At 43.8% G+C, this 18,722-nt stretch overlaps 1 protein-coding gene across 5 annotated transcripts in view; it reads right to left on the bottom strand.

The window, feature by feature from the left end:
- Positions 1-17,978, bottom strand: part of ktn1 (kinectin 1) — a 28,382-nt gene extending 10,404 nt beyond the window's left edge. For 2 of the 5 annotated variants that reach the window (XM_080415152.1, XM_080415149.1), the window contains exons 1-19: positions 17,714-17,976; positions 12,139-12,800; positions 11,826-11,990; positions 11,598-11,723; positions 11,356-11,486; positions 11,156-11,260; positions 10,869-11,009; positions 10,277-10,383; positions 9,474-9,618; positions 8,634-8,730; positions 8,356-8,540; positions 7,633-7,734; positions 7,487-7,524; positions 6,187-6,277; positions 5,830-5,898; positions 5,324-5,361; positions 4,899-4,989; positions 4,524-4,592; positions 4,194-4,231 (exon numbers count right to left, since the gene is read on the bottom strand). In XM_080415152.1, coding sequence (XP_080271278.1) covers positions 4,194-4,231; positions 4,524-4,592; positions 4,899-4,989; positions 5,324-5,361; positions 5,830-5,898; positions 6,187-6,277; positions 7,487-7,524; positions 7,633-7,734; positions 8,356-8,540; positions 8,634-8,730; positions 9,474-9,618; positions 10,277-10,383; positions 10,869-11,009; positions 11,156-11,260; positions 11,356-11,486; positions 11,598-11,723; positions 11,826-11,990; positions 12,139-12,799 — 2,399 coding nt within the window. In that variant the 5' untranslated portion in view covers position 12,800; positions 17,714-17,976. Of the gene's footprint in view, positions 1-4,193; positions 4,232-4,523; positions 4,593-4,898; positions 4,990-5,323; positions 5,362-5,829; positions 5,899-6,186; positions 6,278-7,486; positions 7,525-7,632; positions 7,735-8,355; positions 8,541-8,633; positions 8,731-9,473; positions 9,619-10,276; positions 10,384-10,868; positions 11,010-11,155; positions 11,261-11,355; positions 11,487-11,597; positions 11,724-11,825; positions 11,991-12,138; positions 12,801-17,713 lie in introns of all 5 variants that reach the window. The other 3 variants (XM_080415151.1, XM_080415150.1, XM_080415153.1) reach the window with 3 other exon arrangements.
- Positions 17,979-18,722: the final 744 nt, after the last annotated feature.

Here is an 18,722-nt window from a genome sequence, read left to right on the forward strand (position 1 = left end):
CCCCCCCCCCCTGATCACTGACCGCTGCTCCCCGGAGCACACTCCCCCCCCCCAACCTGGTTCTACGCCGGTCCCAGCTTCTGCTCGGGCCATCGGTGGGTCGGGGAGTAATTATAAGGAGCAGCCCCCCTCTGCCCGGCGGATGATGTTGTTGTCGGCGGCTGTAAAAAGGCAGTCCGGGGCCCCTCCTCCCCCTCCTCAATCTCAAGAGGACCCCTCTTTATCACACCACTCTCATGTCCTTGTCCAGTCTGGTGCTGGGATGGCCGCACTGGTGCCCAATATTTCCACTCAGCCATCGCCGTTACAGGTGCCCCCCACTCCTACCCCCCCCTCTTTGTTGATCGTCGGGGATTCCATCATAAGGCACGTCCACCTCAATAATGCAATAACCCACTGTTACCCTGGAGCCACTGTTCCTGTCCTCCTCAACAAACTCCCTGGTGTCCTTAATTCATTACCACCATCCATCACTACAGTCCTTGTCCACATCGGATCAAATGATTCAGCCCTGCGCACCTCTGAACTGTCCAAACAGCATTTTCTCAAACTCATAGATCTCCTTGATAGTAGTGGTTTGTCATTTTTTATCTCTGGTCCCATCCCAACCTTCTCTGGCCGTGATGAGCGGTTTAGTCGGATCGCAAGCCTAAACACCTGGCTCCTACGGCTATGCCGCAACCAGTTCATAAATTTCATAGATAATTTTAATTTATTTTGGGGCCGCGCACTGTTGTTCAACTATGACGGACTCCATCCCAATAGGCTAGGTAGCCAAATGCTGGCAGCTAACCTAGCCCGTGGTGTACGCCACTACACTGCAATGTGCTCTGACACAAACAACACGTCCGTCAGTAAATGACTTCCCCCTGGTCCGTTTTCCATGCACTTTAGTTCCACCCTGCTCCCTAGTTCTTTTCTTATTGAGCGTGAACCAAAAAATGCACCTACTAATTTTAATGTTCAAAACAAGCTTCCCTGCCTCCCAGTGCCCGTATTTCCTTCTTATAATCCGATCTTAATTCCTATTTTAATTAGCCATAGACACTTTAAGCCCCCGCATGTCAATCGTGGGGTTGACCATGCTCTGCTCCGCCCGCTCAGGCGGGTTACATCTATACCCCCCAGCAATAACACTATTTTCCAGATGGCTCTCCTCAATGTTCGCTCAATAAATAAAATGGAAAAGGCCCTGTGGTTAAAAGATTTATTTACAACTCGCAATCTGGACTTCCTGCTATTAACCGAAACCTGGGTAAATCCGGGTGACTGTACATCCTTCTCTCACCTCCTTCCCCCCCGACTGCTCATTTTTTAGCTCCCCCCGTACCTCCAAGAAGGGCGGGGGTCTAGCGACAGTTTTTAAATCAAGCCATCAATGCCAGCTGCTTCAACCAGAGGTCACGTACTCGAGTTTCGAGCTTCAGCTTTTTAAATTGAACCTGTCGTCCCCTGTTTTATGTGTGCTGCTTTACAGGCCTCCAAAAAGCAATAAGGATTTTATCAATGAGTTTAGTGATTTTTTATCTGGTATAATGGTCTCATATGACGCCTTCATAATCAGTGGTGATTTTAATGTGCACCCATGTTGCCCATCGAATCCCCTGGCAAAGGACTTTTTAAGCCTCATTGACACTTTTAATCTCACTCAATCAGTTAATGTGCCTACCCATGAAAAGGGCCACATCCTGGATCTTGTGTTGTCATTTGGTTTAACTGTTTCTGTCACAAATGTCACTCCTACCTGCATTTCCGACCACTCATCCATCTTTTTCACCGCCAAAATTCCCTGTTCTGCAAAAAAACCCATTGCTTTTACTCGCCGCACGCGTACTATAGACTCCTCAACTCCCTCACACTTCTCTCTCAGTTTTGATGCGCTGGTGCCAACCGCCATGGCCCCAACCCATTCCTCCAACCCTGATACACTTCTCGACAATTTTAACTCCACATGCACTACTATTTTAGATTCCATTGCCCCTTTTAAAAACAAACGCCCAAAAACCCTCTCTGAACCATGGCTCAACGAGTCCACTCGCACCCTACGACGCACCTGCAGGCACGCTGAGCGTAAATGGCTCACTGATAAACTCCACATCTCCCTTGAATTACTTAGAAACTCCCTCTCCGATTACCAAAAAGCAGTAAAAGCTGCTAAATCAGAATACATTTCCAGTCTAGTCACAAATAACTGCCATAAACCCCAGGTTCTGTTTAATATTTTAAACTCTTTCACAAATCCACGAGACGATCCTCTCATTCCTCCCTCCGCCACTCTGTGCTGATTTTTTAGTTTTCTTCACAGGTAAAATCTCAACCCTTAGATCAGCTCACACCCCCACTACTCTTGACCCAGTGCCTTCTCCATGCCCCCCCGCTAACACTCTAGATAATTTCACGCCAATAACCTTGACCTCCCTCACCGACATAATTATGCATCTTCGACCCACAAACTGCCCTTCAGACTGCATACCTTCCCGGCTCCTAAAGGAGGTCTCCGGTACTGTTGGTCCAAGCATCCTCACCTTAATAAATAGTTGCCTCACCTCTGGATCTGTCCCAGCTGCCTTTAAGCATGCTGTTGTAAACCCATTAATAAAAAAGAAAAATCTCGACCCCTCAATCCTGTCAAATTTTAGGCCAATTTCTCAGCTACCATTTTTATCAAAGATTCTGGAAAAAGTAGTCTATTCACAATTACAATCATTCTTACTCACCCATAACTTACATGAAAAATTTCAATCAGGTTTCAAACCAGGCCACAGCACGGAGACAGCTCTCCTCAAAGTTTTTAATGATTTGATTTTAACAGTTGACAATGGTAATCCTGCCATCCTTGTGCTCCTCGACCTATCTGCTGCATTTGACACAATAGACCACCAAATTCTTTTAAATAGGCTCCAACATCATATCGGCATCACTGGCTTGGCCCTAACATGGTTCGAGTCATACCTCGCAAATAGAACCTTCGCTGTTCATTTGGGGGACTTCTCATCGCCTTGCGCCCCCCTTACCTGTGGGGTCCCCCAAGGCTCCATTTTAGGCCCACTCCTGTTCCTTTTATATATGTTGCCTTTAGGATCCATATTTGAAAAACATAACATATCATTCCATTCATACGCCGACGATATCCAAATTTACTTACCCATACTAACTAACTCCGCCAACTCTTTCCAGTCACTACTCGGATGTCTACATGACATAAAATCTTGGATGAACAATAATTTTCTTACCCTCAACGAAAATAAAACTGAAATTATACTTTTTGGCCATATCCCACCCTGCAATATCCCGGACACCATCACCCCTCTTATCCGCCCATCTGCCAAAAATCTCGGTGTAACCCTTGACAGTTCTTTCAAATTCAATCAACACATCAGCTCCGTGGTTAAAACCAGCTTTTTTCAGTTAAGGCTTCTGGCCAAGATTAAGCCTTACCTCCCCCGCCACCAACTGGAGATGGCTATCCATGCCTTCATTTCATCCAGAATAGATTACTGCAACTCTTTATACACCGGTTTGGACCAAAAACAGATCAGACGCCTTCAATTAGTTCAAAATGCTGCTGCCCGCCTCCTTACAGGTACAAAAAGGCGTGAGCATATTACCCCTGTCCTTGCCTCTCTACACTGGCTCCCCGTGAATTTTAGAATTGATTTTAAGGTGTTTTTATTTGTCTATAAATCACTAAATGGGCTCGCTCCATCCTACCTCTCCGCACTTGTTAAACCATATGTCCCAACCAGGGAATTGAGGTCTGCCGAAAATTATTTAATTGAAGTTCCAACCAGAAATTTTAAAAAGACCAGGGGTGACCGCTCTTTCATGGCTACGGCCCCGCGACTCTGGAACAGCCTGCCCCTCCACATCCGATCCCCCCAATCGATCGGGGCTTTCAAGGCCAAACTAAAAACCCATCTTTTTTCCCTCGCTTTTAATAGCATCTAATTTCCATTTATGTAATGTAAACTTTCTATTTATACTTATCTGTCCTTCCCTCTTTTATGTGTCTTTTAATAGTGTTTTCCTTTGTTGCTAAATATTTTTGTGAACTTGCTCTGTTGTTTTGCATTGATGTTTTTGATTTTGCCTGTACAGCACTTTGGTTCAGCTTGCCTGTTTGTAAATGTGCTATATAAATAAAGCTTGATTTGATTTGATTACATAGAGGAATACCAAACATGTCAACTTACTTGTTCTGTAACTCATCCACTATTGACTCTGAAGACATCTGCAATACATCGCAAAGAGAACAGAAGTTAAACGAACAAATTAAATAAACTAGCGGTTCGGGCCGCAACACAGCCCTCACATCTAGAGTTCGCCCACACCGCCAATCTGACCGATGTCTGAGTCATAGTGTCGGGGGCTTTGTCAGAGTGTCCGTTGTGTCGTATCGGGTTTGTTTATGGTTATGTCCGAGTTATAGTGACATGCCTATATATGCCAATTTTAATATATAGGATACATAATGAAATAAATGGTTATGGATTATGAAGGATATTGGCTTTAATCCAACTCACCTGTTCTGCAGTCTGACGTTTTAAAGACTCCACCTGTTGTTTCAGTACCTCACTCTCTTCCCTGACCACCTACGACAGAGAAAGCAATTAGCAATTTGGCTTTTCTTTAGTGGCCATTAGGAACATTGATTACAAAGCAAGTCAACAAAATGCAGTCACTTAAAGACAAGCTGAGGTCAGTGAAGTAGGGCGTTAAAGTGGGCGAGCACGAGTCGTTTCTTGAGCCTGCTACTTTCTGATGCTGCGTTAGAATCCTGTTTCTTCCTTAAACTTAATTTATACTTAATTTATACTGGTACAACAGTGTTGCTTGCCGAAAAGAACAGGTTTCGATGCAACATTAGCTTGAAAATCTTGCAAACTGCACCCACACACCTTGAGCTCCTCCTCCTTGTTGGCAACTTCTATCAGCCCAGTCTTCAACAGATCCTCCACTGTTTTAATGTTCTCTTCTCTCTCCTGGACACTGTGGGCAGAAGACAAAGGTAGGCGGGGGGGCAATCTTATATATATAAGGCCTTAACTGACTGTGATATGTCATACTGAGTTTATATACTGTAATGGTACCACGTTATGCTAAAGTAAAAGTAAAATAACCAAAAATAGCCCATCTACAAGCTCTCAACGCATCATGAGCTTGTTGCTTTTTATATGTATATATATATTCCCCTCCTTTATAGACATGCCCAAAATAGGGATGCCCGGTTGAAAGTGGTTAATAAAGGGGTGGTCCTAACAACCCCCAAAATGTAGTAAGATCAGGAATGTATTTTTATGAATGTATGTGTTTTGACACGCACCTCTTCTGAATCTGTTCCAAAGCAAGCTGGGAGGCAGCCTGCACAGAGAAAGTCAAAATCAGACAGAAACATAGAGGGTGCATCAAATAACAAGCCTGCACACACACAGAGTTGTTGTTTTTTCTCTGTAAAGGAAAATAATAAAACAACTAGGGATGCATGATTAATCGGTCATCATATCAGCAATATCCGCTTAAAAAATGATATCGAACCGATATCAAAATAATAGTGGTTTTAGCCTATATTTTATTTTTGAATAAACCTGAAAGGGCCTTTTGTGATGATAAAAGCTGCACATAATCCTAACCCTAATAAGTTTAGAAGTCTGCATCTGTACCCTGAATCACAGCTAGCTACTGTACAACAGGTGTAAGATAAACCCTACTGGAAACTTGTACTGCAATATCAGTGTCTGTTGATTTGACCATGCCATTAATTAGTAATCGGATATCGGCCAAAATTTCAATATCGTGCAACCCTAAGAACAATCGCGTTCCACAACCGACCTGTTCAGAAATCTGAGCCTGCAGACTCTGCAGCTCTGCCTTCAGCGACATGTTCTCATTATGCATCGCCTGTGGAGGAGAGACAAACCAGATAGTCAATGCCTGCATTCAGACACAATGGCATTTATGGTGGTCTCAACAAAGCCTCTGCAAAAGGCATTCTGTCATCACAGCCCTTTTCAAATCCAAAAACATTCGTATGCCGTTTGACAGTGTCATTTCTCAATAACAACTATCAGTTTGTTGCAAACGTCCTCCTTTCAGTACGTCTATTGGCACCGAGAGGCCTGCGACGGTCCAACACATTCCTGCAAACTAACCAACCAGAGCAGTGTTGGTACAAGGCAGTGGCTCTACCTGCATGTTTGTTTCTCTGTTGGCCAGGCTACTCCGCTCCGCGTTCAGCGAGTCCTCCAGACTCTTCCTCTGCAGCTCTTTCTCAGCCAGCCTGGACACAATCAGCACATCAAAATAACAAGAATCAACGACAATATGGCTCATAGATAGGATCACTAATGGTGCGTTTTCACAAAGCCAAAATGCTTGCAGTATAGTAGAACATTTGAAATCCATGTCATGTGAAAACGTGCATTGATCTTGTATGGCGTCAGTTTTGGTGTTCAAAAACTTTCCTAGTAATATTTCCGGCATGTATTGGCGGAATGACATTTTCCCTATAGTGAAAACAAATAACGTCATTTTACCGGATAGCGTCATGACGTTGCATAAGGATAAAGAGCGTATATTGAGAGAGCATTTTGGTCGGTTGTCACGAGCAAACGTTGTTTTCAAAAACATTGTTTTAAACAAGAGAGAGCGTCGTCACTTTGGAATGGCACAAACTGTTAGGTGTCAGTGACCAAAATGCTTCAGAGAAATGTTGACATAAATGAGTAAGGTGGAACTACATATGTTGCATGGAGATGGCATGTCCAACCTATATGATGTAGGCAATGTTAAATTAGCTCCGTTAAAAGGGAGAGGGCGGGCGAGACAAGAGAGGCACACAGAAGCGCAGCAGCGCACAGTTGTCTTTAATATTACTTAATAAGTGGCTATTTAAAAAAAAGAGCGATTAACAAGCGATTAAGTTGACATTTCAAGATGTCACATTGGACATGAGATTTTAGGCTAGAAGCATAACTGCCAACTCCACCAGTTAAACCCTGCGTCCCCATGATAATAAATGATTGAGAATTTGTTTTAATAATTTAATGAGGAAACGTTAAATTAAGATTAAAGTTACATTAGCTTGTAACATGCCGATAGAAGCCTTGCGTGCTTACAGTCAGTCACCTTTCGAGTATAAAGTACTATGCCACTACAAATTAAACAAATGAAAACGGTTGCTTACCAGGCATTACCAATACTTTTACTGCCAAGGAGGGCATGTGAAAACGACCTTCCCACTGCCATTCCAGCAAGTATTATAAATGTTTTGCTGCTAATATACAGTGTATTGAGAAACAGGTTATGTTTAACACGTTTAGTGAAAATAGCTGCAAGCTCACGTGTGGCAGTGCAATGCCTAGTGAGCTTGTAGATCAGCCTTTTTTTTGCTCATTTTGACACCAATAATGCCATGCCTAAAATGTCCACACCAGGTTGAAAGTGGTTAAGAAAAGAAATAAAAAATAAAGTAGAGCATCTCTCTTACAGTTTCTGCAGCTCTTCAAAGTGGGAGACCTGGGTTGCCTGGATGAGGAGACAGTTCATTAGCCTACATAACAATAAACTAGACCAGGTGGAATTTGTGTGGTGCGTGTGAATCAGTGGTGAGTGAGGTCAGTCCATGCACTGTACCTGTGAAGACATCTGGGCCTGCAGGCTCTCATTCTGGACTTCATTCTGGACTTGCATGCTCTCGGTCTGCAGCTTAAGGGCTTTGTTTTCATTCAACAGTTCCTGTCAAAAACAAAATTGAATCATCAGTTAACATTAGGGGTGTGCCGATTAATTTCACGACACTAATTTCACGATACACAATATTGGGCTCACGATATCGATACGATACGATATATGGCACTTTTTTATTATGAAAATATATGGGGGGGAAAAAAAGCTTATGAAAATATATGGGGAGGAAAAAAGCAAATGCAAACAAATACTTCTATTTTATGTAGACAAAGCTTTGAATGTTCCTTAAATAAGGACCGCTGCAACAAAGCACAGAAGAGGTATTCAGGTTGAGTCGGGGTGTTTTTTTATGAATAGAAATAACACTTCAAAAGCACACTTGTAGTGTAGATGAAGGCTCTCCGTCACAGGGGGCAAGGGTGCGAGCGTCCCCAGGCCCCACGGCTCAACATAACAGCTTTGTTTTCTCTCTCAATGATGTACAGTCCAAAGAGGGGGGGGGGAAACACTTTAACAGTATAAAACAAACAAAATAAAGTATAATTTAATTATATCCCGGATTTGATCCGATCTAGTGGTGCTTATTTTATCAAGTTATGCTCAGCTGCGTCGGTCACTAAACCCATGTTCTCTTTGGTCTGTAGTGTGATGCTGTCATGCATGCGTTACCTGCACTTGGCTCTGCAGTGAGTCATCAGGTAAGCTGTGCTGGGAAACTTCCAGCAGATGCATCACTTTCTGCTCCACCTGCTCCTTGGAGACGATGGTGTCCGTCAGGCTGCTGTGGAGCGTCTGAATCTCCTTGTTCTTGTTGTTCATCTCGGTCTCCACCGACAACAGCTGGCCCTGGAGCTCTGACATATGCACACAATGAATATAAACTGCACCCACTCATTCATATTTTGAGAGGTATAGTCCGATATCTGCACAATGTTTTATTGCTGTACCTTGTTTTGCGGCTTGAAGCTTTTCTCTCTCTGCGTTGACATTGTGGAGGTAATTCTGGAGCTCTTCCCAACGCCGCTTAGCATCCTGCAGTTGAGCCTTGCCCAAAAAACAAAAAATATTTATTGAAAACTTTCCTCATATAATCTCATACTATTTATTAACAGAGATGGAACTTCTGAAACGTGGGTAATGGCCACACACAAAAAAAAAAGTATTTCCTCCAACTTTGCTGCAATTTTAATCAACCAAACAATCTGCTTTGAACCAACTATGTTGTTACGTGTTACTCCCTTTATGCCACACCCTGTTCCTCTTTGTTAGAAAAAACTATGATTTTGTCAAATATGGGTTTAGTCCAACATGCCAAACACGTTTCACATATGTGTCAATGAATGTGCACTCACAAATACCAATTCCCTCAAAATTCTGTTTGTTTCTTGGCCTGGCAGTCGAGTTGCTGTTGTGGCAAGACAACGAGGTACATTTCCAACTGTGCTTATGGTCGGGATAAAGACAGGAAAGGCTGAGCCTTGCGTCGGCTGCAGGGAAGTGGTGTTTACACCCAGCACAAAGCCTCAAACATCCCCGCTTCCTGGACCAATACAATCCTCGGACCTCCACTTCCATGTTCTATTCTACAGCGAGTCCACACACACAGCCTCCTCCCAAAGACTTCCACTGACCCACTCCACCTCCCTACGGAGACCGCTAGCCATCTTTAACCCCACCTAGCCTGCTCAGGCACTGTTCACCTCGCATCATTGCCTATCCAGTGAGCGGAGTTGCTTAGTTAAATAAACACACACAGAAGATGCTAGTGTGCATTTAAGTTAGCGTACCTCCAGCTGGGACACGTTCTGCTTATAGCCGACCTCCAGTGACTTCCTCTGGTGTTCCTCCTGTTGCAGCTTGCTGTTGTTCTCCGCCAGCTCTTTCATCAGGCCAGCATACTCCGAACGTAGCTTGTTGAGCTCTGCTGAGTTCCTGCAACACACACACACACACACACCTCAACTTCAGTCACACTTCAGTGTTACGTTCAGAGCTAAATAATGACCTTTTATTATATATAACCATGGCAATATCCTTGTTATACTTTTCTTTTTTTTTTTACTCCCACACAAGCTGTGCAGGGGATTCTGATCCAAATACATTCAAATGTTGAATGTATTTGGATCAGAATTTTAAAACATTTTAGTTCTCATCAACTACCATTGAATGGGTGATGATGGTGGCCAGACGTTCTACTGAGCTTTATTGCAATATGTTTTGTATTTGTATTATATGCTGGATATTACTGCTGAATTGAGTACAATGGAAACAACAATGGAAGATTTTTTTTGTATTAGTGCTGATTTTAAAAGACATTAAAAAGGAGATCAAATGCAGAATTCTGACAATATCTCCAATGTTGCACACACAAACACATTCCTAATATTTAGGAATTTGTTTCACTTCTAGTTCAAATAAAACAAAATTGTGAATGACAGCCAGCCCTGAAACAGACAATGTTTTAGGCTGGAATTCTAAAATACAGTGTGTGACTGTTAGCTGTGAGCGCTTTCAGTTCGTGGAATGGACTAGGAACATGCTGACGGCCCAGATGGTGTTAACTACAAGCTGTGGTCTGAGTGGTACTAACTTGCTCTCCATCTGGTTGGTGGCAGAGCTGACAGCATCTCTCAGGATGCCATTCTCCTGCTGCAGACGGCTGATCTGACTCTCCAACTGTTCCCTCACCTGCTGGAACTACATATGAAAGGAAAAAACAAACAAACAATGGATGAAGGCAAAAATTGCACCAGAAATCAAAGACATGGGGACAATGTTTTCTGCTTAAATTATTTTACATTTATTTAGTTCAGAATGATATCTTAACAAAAATAATATTTCATGGAAGGTACATTTTTTAAAGAGATTTTTTTAAAACATCTTTATAAATTCCACAAATCTCTGTCAGTGAATTAGTGGATCTGTCCTTCGTATCTTCAGAACCATTCGCCTTCATATTTGGCATGTATACATTTCCAATACTGGTATCCATCACCTCCCAGTTTATATTTGTAGATAATGCATGGATCCTGCAACACCCATGGCTCAAGACAACTTATAATACACAAGACACACTACAAGAAATGCAATAAAACAAAAATATCAGAAATACTCATGATTAATGAAATATACAGCCTTGAGAGAGGCATGGCTACATTAGGGAGCTTCGGAGTAACCCTCACTTTAATCTGCATGGTCTGGAGTTCCTGGAAGCTGCCCTGGGTTTTTGCCTGCATACTGCCAAGCTCCTTCTCCATGGCTCCACGCTGGTCTCTAATCATGGACTCTGCTCGACCAGTCTTCTGCTTCTCCACCTGAAGCTCCTGGCACAGAGAAACGACACACACACACACACACACACACATCATCAGAGACCAAGAAATCAGTCAGCAAGGTGGAGATTAAGCATATTAAATGGAAAGGAGGCATGTTATCTCTTTGGACAGGCGATTCATGGGGGTATCTCTACCTGGCTGAGCTGCTTGACTTTGTCCTTGGCGATAGAGGCCTCCTCCTGCAGGGTGGTGAGGAGGCGTTCCCTCTCCTGAGCTGATGGGTCAGCCTTGGTCGCAGACTGTTGGAGGGACCGAAAATTAACAAAAGACAGAAACCTACATTTAGAAATGGCATGATCGCCGATGCTGTGGCCTGAACCCCTGCACTACTTGCCTTGTGCCAGGCATCCAGGGCACTGGGGCTCTTCTCTTTGAGGAGGGTCATCACACTGACCGCCTCTGCTTCTGACAGAGCCAGACCAGCCAGACCGGACAGCAGCTCCTTCAGCTTCACCTCAGCGTTTTCTGTCGAATGACATGGGAAGGAAATGAAACGTGGTATAGTGTGAATGGACATCACACAGGAAGTAGGAATCAAAAGTAAACGGTAAAGATTAACACTTCTTCCGCTGCTACCTTTGTCAGTCTCGTTCTTCTGTTTCTTTCCGCTACCCTTGGATGGCAGGTCGTCATTGTGGACCACTTGATGGTTCGCAGGAGCCGCAGAATCAGCCAGAACATGGGACTCCTCTACCAAGGCTACTGAATGGACAAACAGTTTTAATACTTAGGCCAAAAGTCAACTGGGACAATCTGCAGTTTGACAAGAGATGTCCTGCTGCCGGATCTTCACAGCATTCTTACCGTGTTCCGTCTTCTGCTTCTTGGCAGAGTTCTTCTTCTTGCCGCTGTTAGTCGGAGGGGCGGCGCCATCCTGAGCTTTGGTCTCTGCCACCACCGGAGCCTCCTTCTTGACTGGAGCTGGGGCAGGAATCTGTTCCACTTTACCATCTGGCTGCTGGTCATCCACTGGATAGGGACAGATCAGGTTGATGTTTCAACACAAAAATCACTTTTATGAGATTTATATAAAAAGCGGTAGGTTCAACATTTCCAGAGATAAATGTGTGCTTGACAAATCCACGCACACCACTGTTCAATGCTCTTCTCTACTCACCAGCCTCTGCCTTCTGTCGTTTCTTCTCCTTCTTCTTCCCAGAGGTTTGAGGAGGCGTCTGGGCCAGAACCTGGGTCTGGACCTGGACCTCAGGCTGGTGAGTGGGTAGACTGGCTTCTTTGCTCAGAGTCACAGGTGACTCTGCCTTGCGGCCGGTCACCTTGGCACCGTTCATCTCTGGTTCTTCAGCGGCAGGAGGATGATGATGAGAAAGAGCCGAGGCTGCAGCCGCAGCAGCGGCTTTTGCCGCCTTCTTGTCCCTCTTCTTCCTCTCCCTCAGACCAACCGGAGCCTCCGGTGGCACCATCACAGGCACAGGGGTAGGAGTCGGGGGAGCCACAGGTGCCGGCTCCTCCTCCAGGTCTGGAGTTGAGCCACTGATGGTGTCGTTAATGTCAAATTCCCGTAGATCCTCTTCCGATTCTCCTCCCCCGCCGCCGCCCGCATTGGCGCTCTCTTTCTTCTTGCTCTTCTTCTTCTCGTTCTTCTTGCGGGTGTCCGGTTTGGAAGGTGGCAACTTGAGGTCACGTTTCTGCCGCGCCAGCACCTCATCGTATGACGTCTCCTTCATGAACAGCCAGAAGAAGAGGAACATGAGGGCGATGACCAGGGAAGGAGCCAGGATAAGCAGGTACTGAGAGTCGTAGATATCCACCGCCATTCTGCATAGAGAAAACACATGGTGTTCAGGTCAGTCAAGAATGCCCCATCCAACTTACAAGATAAACGGCAATTTTCTTATTTGAAAAACAGAAAAACCGCCTTAGCCACTTAAACCATGTTCATTTAGGGCATCACATTCATTATATGCAAACAAATTCAAAAATAGCAGATCTACAAGCTCACAACATGCCACATCCCGACACATTGTGAGCTTCAAGCTTGTAGATCAGAAACCTTTGGAAATGTTTTGAATAGGGCTTAATTGATTAACTAATTTCACTTGCACGCTGGGCAAGACCTAGGCGATTGAGTGTCTTAACGGAAATACTGAGGTTTGGCGGAAGTACCGCTCAAGGAAATGACGTTGACTTTACAAATCTGTTTACATTCTCCGTGAATGAAACGAGTGTTATGATTGGTCAAAAATATATAGTTTTCGGGGGAAACGCGTACAACGGAAGTCCTGCCCTATAGACACTATGGAACTTTAGATCGTGACCAGGCTCTTCTCTTCGCAGATAAGTGAGGCTGGGAACGAGGCTAAGCAGAAAGGGGAATTAGAGCCAAGACCAGCAACTCCCGTCTTGTCTTGTTAACCTGAGGGCATTTCACTTCTGTGTGTCACCTAAACACCAGCTTGTTGCTCACACACACACACACACTCTCTCCTCCAACGTAGGTGCTACATGCTATCATAACCTTCTAAGTACATGTTAATTGACAGGTGAATAATCACGGTCAGTGTGGCGTGTGAATTGGTGCGGGTATGAGAAGAAAGGGGGAGGGGGGGGGGGATTAGAACATCAAGATCTCTTCCTGTCCTCTCCTAGTGATATTATTATCCTATTAGACAGAAACACACTGCCTCAAAGTCTAATGCCTTCCTACAGAGATGCCACTTCCCCCAGGGCAGATTGATTATGACGGCATTGAAAATGCAAGGCTTGGCCAGAAAATTACACTGCCTTTGCTAAGTTAAAACAGACTCAATTAGGGGCACAACAGGAAATGGACAACCAGGCAAAGGGAAAGCCCCAGTCCAAGTGACTGTCAGTGGTCGGTCACTAACCTCCTTCGACCCTTGCTTACAAGGATGACATTCTAAACTCAAATAGGAAGGCTTTGCGAGGGGCAAAAATACATCCATGGGTAAATGTCACCCACTAAGGGTCTGCAGTCCTTGTCTGCTTGCACCTGAGGGAGGCACGGAGTAGGCACACTCAATAGTTTCTCTTAAGCCTTAAACCTGAAATCCCTCAACTATAAAAAAGACCATCAGTTGAAGAACCCTGATATTTTCTTTTTTTAATCAGTTTAGTCTACCCTAGCAGAATGAAGACGCTATGCTAGCAGCCAGTCTTTAGTCCCTTGAGGATATATGTAATAATCAATTACATATAGGGGGCTAATGGAGGAAAACAAAAAATGTCATCACGGTCAACAGAGAGACCACCTACAGAAGCTACAATGAACAAGTTTCAACACAAGTTGTCCCTTGTGAATTATTTCTTGGCAAAGTAACACAGACGAAATGCTTGTGCATGTGCAGTGACAAGGAATGCTTAGCTCACTCACAGTATCAAGTATTCACACACGTCACTTATGCTGTACAGAGGTAAGAATGTTGACTTCATACATTGTTGACCATTATCAAAGATGTTACCATTGCTCAATTAAGAATCATCCATCCATATAGGAAGCTTTAAAACCCCCCCAAACCCTAACTCAACTGCATTTTAAGATGGCTTTAGTAGGACCACCATGTTTGTCATCAATGTGAAATGACGTTGACAGTGGCTGCCCCGAAGTCAATACCCTCCTGCTCTCTACTCAGATTGGTGTCTGTAATAAAGCATGGGCGTCAGCTTCGTGTAGATCTCCTATACTGGGCCTCTTAGGTAGGCCAATTTGGATTAAGCAGATTACCCATGATAATACATTTAAGAATAACTTTCCGCTGCAGTGCTTCTTTGGACCTACTGACACTTCTCATTACTTCTTGTGTGACACACAGCATCGAGTGGGCCTAGAATAACGTTGCCGTGTAATACACTTCTCTTCTTTCCCATCCTGAAAAACATGGCTAAAAGGCACACTTCACCTGCTAGCAGCATATTAAATAACTTACTCATTACTGGAACTTTTATACTCAGCTTTCACAAAGTCAAAATATTTTGAAGGAGAATTTTTGCCTTGCACATTCAATCCCTATCCTGACTGGAACTTAACAGAGACGGCTCACGGCTGTAAGGCATTATGTGTCAAAGAGTGTGCATTCCTCAGCATTCAGGAGGCTACAGGGTGCCATGAGGGCTAACTCTTAACAAATACATGCTTCCATTGTGGGCGGAGAATGCGTTGTTAGACAGAGAGGGACATTGTGTGAGTGCAAGTCAAATGTAAGAAACTAACTTGATGAATATAATATTCTGAAGGGAAAGCAAAGTCTTGTACTGCTGATTTATTTGCATGAAGTAACCCAATTTCTGTCCTCATTAGAAAGTGCTTCGTCTTGGTCATGGCAGTAGAGGAACAACATTTCAAAGTACATACTGACATGAAGTGGAACAGGCTGGAGAGAGTGGGATGATTAGTTTACAAAACCTGGACATAAATCAGCTAGGCTACTTTATCAGAAAAACACAATTGCATACATGTGTGTTTTGGAAAACAAGGAGAAAGCATCACAACTTCAAATTTTCTTATGCAGTTTTTACGAGAGGCTGTGACTTCACAGCAGCTGGGCATCTGAAGATTGGGCATGCATGGGATCAAGTAGTGCAATTCCTGTTGTTGCGTTCTTTTAACACTATGCCTCAGCTCAGACTAGAAAGTGCAAAAGTTTCTTCTGTGTAGCCAGAGCCATGTCTGAGCATGGAAATGAGCCGGGAGGACAAAGCCCTCTCGGGCCATTGGCTCCCCGGAATCCAGCCACTTGGCGGGTCAGACTGCTTTGGAGGCAACAGACACCAAGGGAACCCCTGATAACCGTCAGTGTCAAAAACAGAGGAGATAGGATATGGAAAAACCATCTAGGACTCAGTACTTAGGATTGCAATTGGCAACACCATTAATGAAGCAACATTATTATCTATTGCTGCAGGCCAAGAGAATTTTTAAGTAGTGTTTAGCATTGCAGACCTACTCTTCCACATAACCTGCCTCTAGCTGATATTACAAGGAAATCACTAGTGCAATTTACATCACTGTGACCAATGAATGAAGAATATTGGGGACAATGTTAATGTGTCACAAAGCTTTCCAAATCTAGGTTATGCCAAACAGCTAATAGCTGTTGTGGCCATGTTTTTCATCCCACAATGCACCTCGAGTCATAGGCTGATAAGATGTCCAGCTACCACCCTGTTGAGTCATAACTATGTAATATGAAAACATGGAATAATGCTGTGTAATTAACCTGATTTGACAGTGTCTTCAGTTTAAGGATAAACTAGAAACGATATGGCTAGTAATGGTCCAATTCAATTGTACAGTTATACTGTGGTGGTAAAAAGTTGATAACTAGATTTGATTCAGCACAAGTGATTCAAAATAAACAGCCCTTTGAAACACATACTAAGGCTGTCACATGGAAATGGACAGGAATTTCAAGGTCACTGCTTGAGTAAAACTAACATAAATATTATGTACACTCACACACAATATATAGAGAGGTGTGTACTAGTTTCAAACAAGTTACACTCAGACACAAGTCAAAAGAGTAACTCATGAACAGATAAATGTTTATTTAATCAGTAGTATTTCTTAAAAATTGGGTCAAATGATTCCATGAATTTAAAGGGTCAAAAGAAAAGTTTACTGTACTTTAATTGAGCCATTATTCACTTAAAATACGAACTTAGCTGTTAGGGGAGTGGTACTTTATAACAGCACCTGCACCACATCCATTGGCTATAACCTGGCTGGCTGACTGTAATTGTGATCACAGTAAGACATTCGTTTAAAGCATATACATGTTTATGATATAGACAGGCTGGTGGTCCTGCTCAATGTGAGGATGAGTGAGTACTGAATGTTCCAGCCAGCCGTCATGCCTATATAAGTCGGTCTTGCACGAATTATATCAAGTTATTCGAGCCACCTAAATGATAGCTAAACTGATGGTGGAGGTAAAAAGGCTACATAGCAAGAGTAAACGCAATAAAGAAAGAGAGACACACTGACCGAGCCTCTAATCTCGCCTTCTAGTCACACGTTAGCTTGAACATGAACCTTGAAAAGGCAAGGAGGGGCACACTCACACACACACACACACACATGTCGACGGCAAGGCTCTGGCTCAGCCGGCCGGAATACCTCGAGCCACGGGTTATGACGAGCAAGAACCCCGGCCGATTTTAGCGACCCAACCCCCGCTGAACGGCATGGCCGGCCCGGTACCGTTTACAGAGAGACAGCGTGGGGATGGGGGTGGGAGGACCCCTGTCCGTGGGTCCTGCACGGTTCAGCTGCTGTCAAGTCAAAGAGTCTAACCTCGATGAATGAGCTAACTAACGTTAGCTTGTGTCACTAGCAAGTTGCTGGCTAATCCAAAATACGGGGAATACCGAGTACAGTTAAAAAAGGACTGTTAAAAAAGTAGCTCAATTGGCGTCAATTAAATCAAGAAAAAAGTGCCAATTGTATTCAGATTATCAATGAATGTCCAGAGGCGTGGTGGGGAGACCGACAAAGTCCCCGGCGGGCCTCCTCCTAGCTGACCCAGCCTCCTTGTCTCCTGAAATCTCTGACCCATTCCTGCGTCCCGGTTTTCCGTCATGTTCTTAAAGGCCCGTTCCCAGGCCTGGATGAACTGCTTAGCCACACCAGAGGAGACCAAACGAGCGGAACCAATTTAAGAAGAAAAAAAATGACAACATACATCGGGTAAATGCTGCTGATAAGGGCCTACCTGGAGTGTGTAACGTGCGGTTCTCTAGCGTAACGTTAAAAAATGTTGAAATGGCGTTGCTCCTCCGCGGTGGTTGAAGACAGCGGACCCTCCAGGCCAGCAGCTCCTACCCTAAACTAAGCCTTCTGTCAGTCTAGCTACACTTTGTGTTGCCATGTCCGCTTGTTACAAGCGGTTGTTATTCTGTAAAGTTGCTTATCTGTAGTTGCGTTTTTTGGGGGGGCTTGTTTTTAAAGTGTAGTTACTTTTTTTTTGGGCTTGTTTACTAATGTTGTTTTATCCATGGTTCTCAAACATTTTCAGGTTAACGTAGGGCTGCCAACACTCCTGGATCCTGCAGGATACAGGATCCAGGACAGGAGACTCCTGGATTTCTACTGGATTTGGTATCAAATTACCAAAATTCACCAGAACACAGGAAGGAAATTACATCTACCATGTTTCAAAGTTTCTGGGGGAGGACCCCCATAATGTGGTCAGTGCATGCCATCATACAGATATTAACTTTTACGTAATGAATAGTTATCAAATCAATTTATGTAGGCCTACTTTTAGCGTTTTAATGGATGATATTGTACCCATCATTTTCCAATGTTAGTAAAGCCAGCCTGACAAAAGTATCAAACTCACAAAATTCACCAAAACACAGAAAATTATCTCTTATAAACCCCCCCCCCCCCCCCGACTAAATTAACAATTATGTATTGTCTGCAGACACCCGGGAGACCCCCATCTGAAAATATTGTATGCCAGGGACCCCATACAAGGTTTGTGTTGTTAAAAATGTTTAAAAAATATTTGATTAAAAAAAAAATACATTTTCAAGATTTGTTTTGAAAATAACAGATCTACAAGTTCACAATCTTGTAGATCGGCTATTTTCAAATAGCCGATGCGTGTAGTAGCCTAGTCGCTTCTTTTGGGCTTGTCTTCATAGACCTGGTTGCTTATTTCTCTCACAAAACCTGGCAACACTGCTGCTGTAGCTTGGCGAGGGGCGGGTCACAAC

Source organism: Gymnoscopelus braueri (assembly GCF_963280865.1).
Source record: "Gymnoscopelus braueri genome assembly, chromosome: 19".
In the NCBI taxonomy this organism is placed as follows: domain Eukaryota; kingdom Metazoa; phylum Chordata; class Actinopteri; order Myctophiformes; family Myctophidae; genus Gymnoscopelus; species Gymnoscopelus braueri.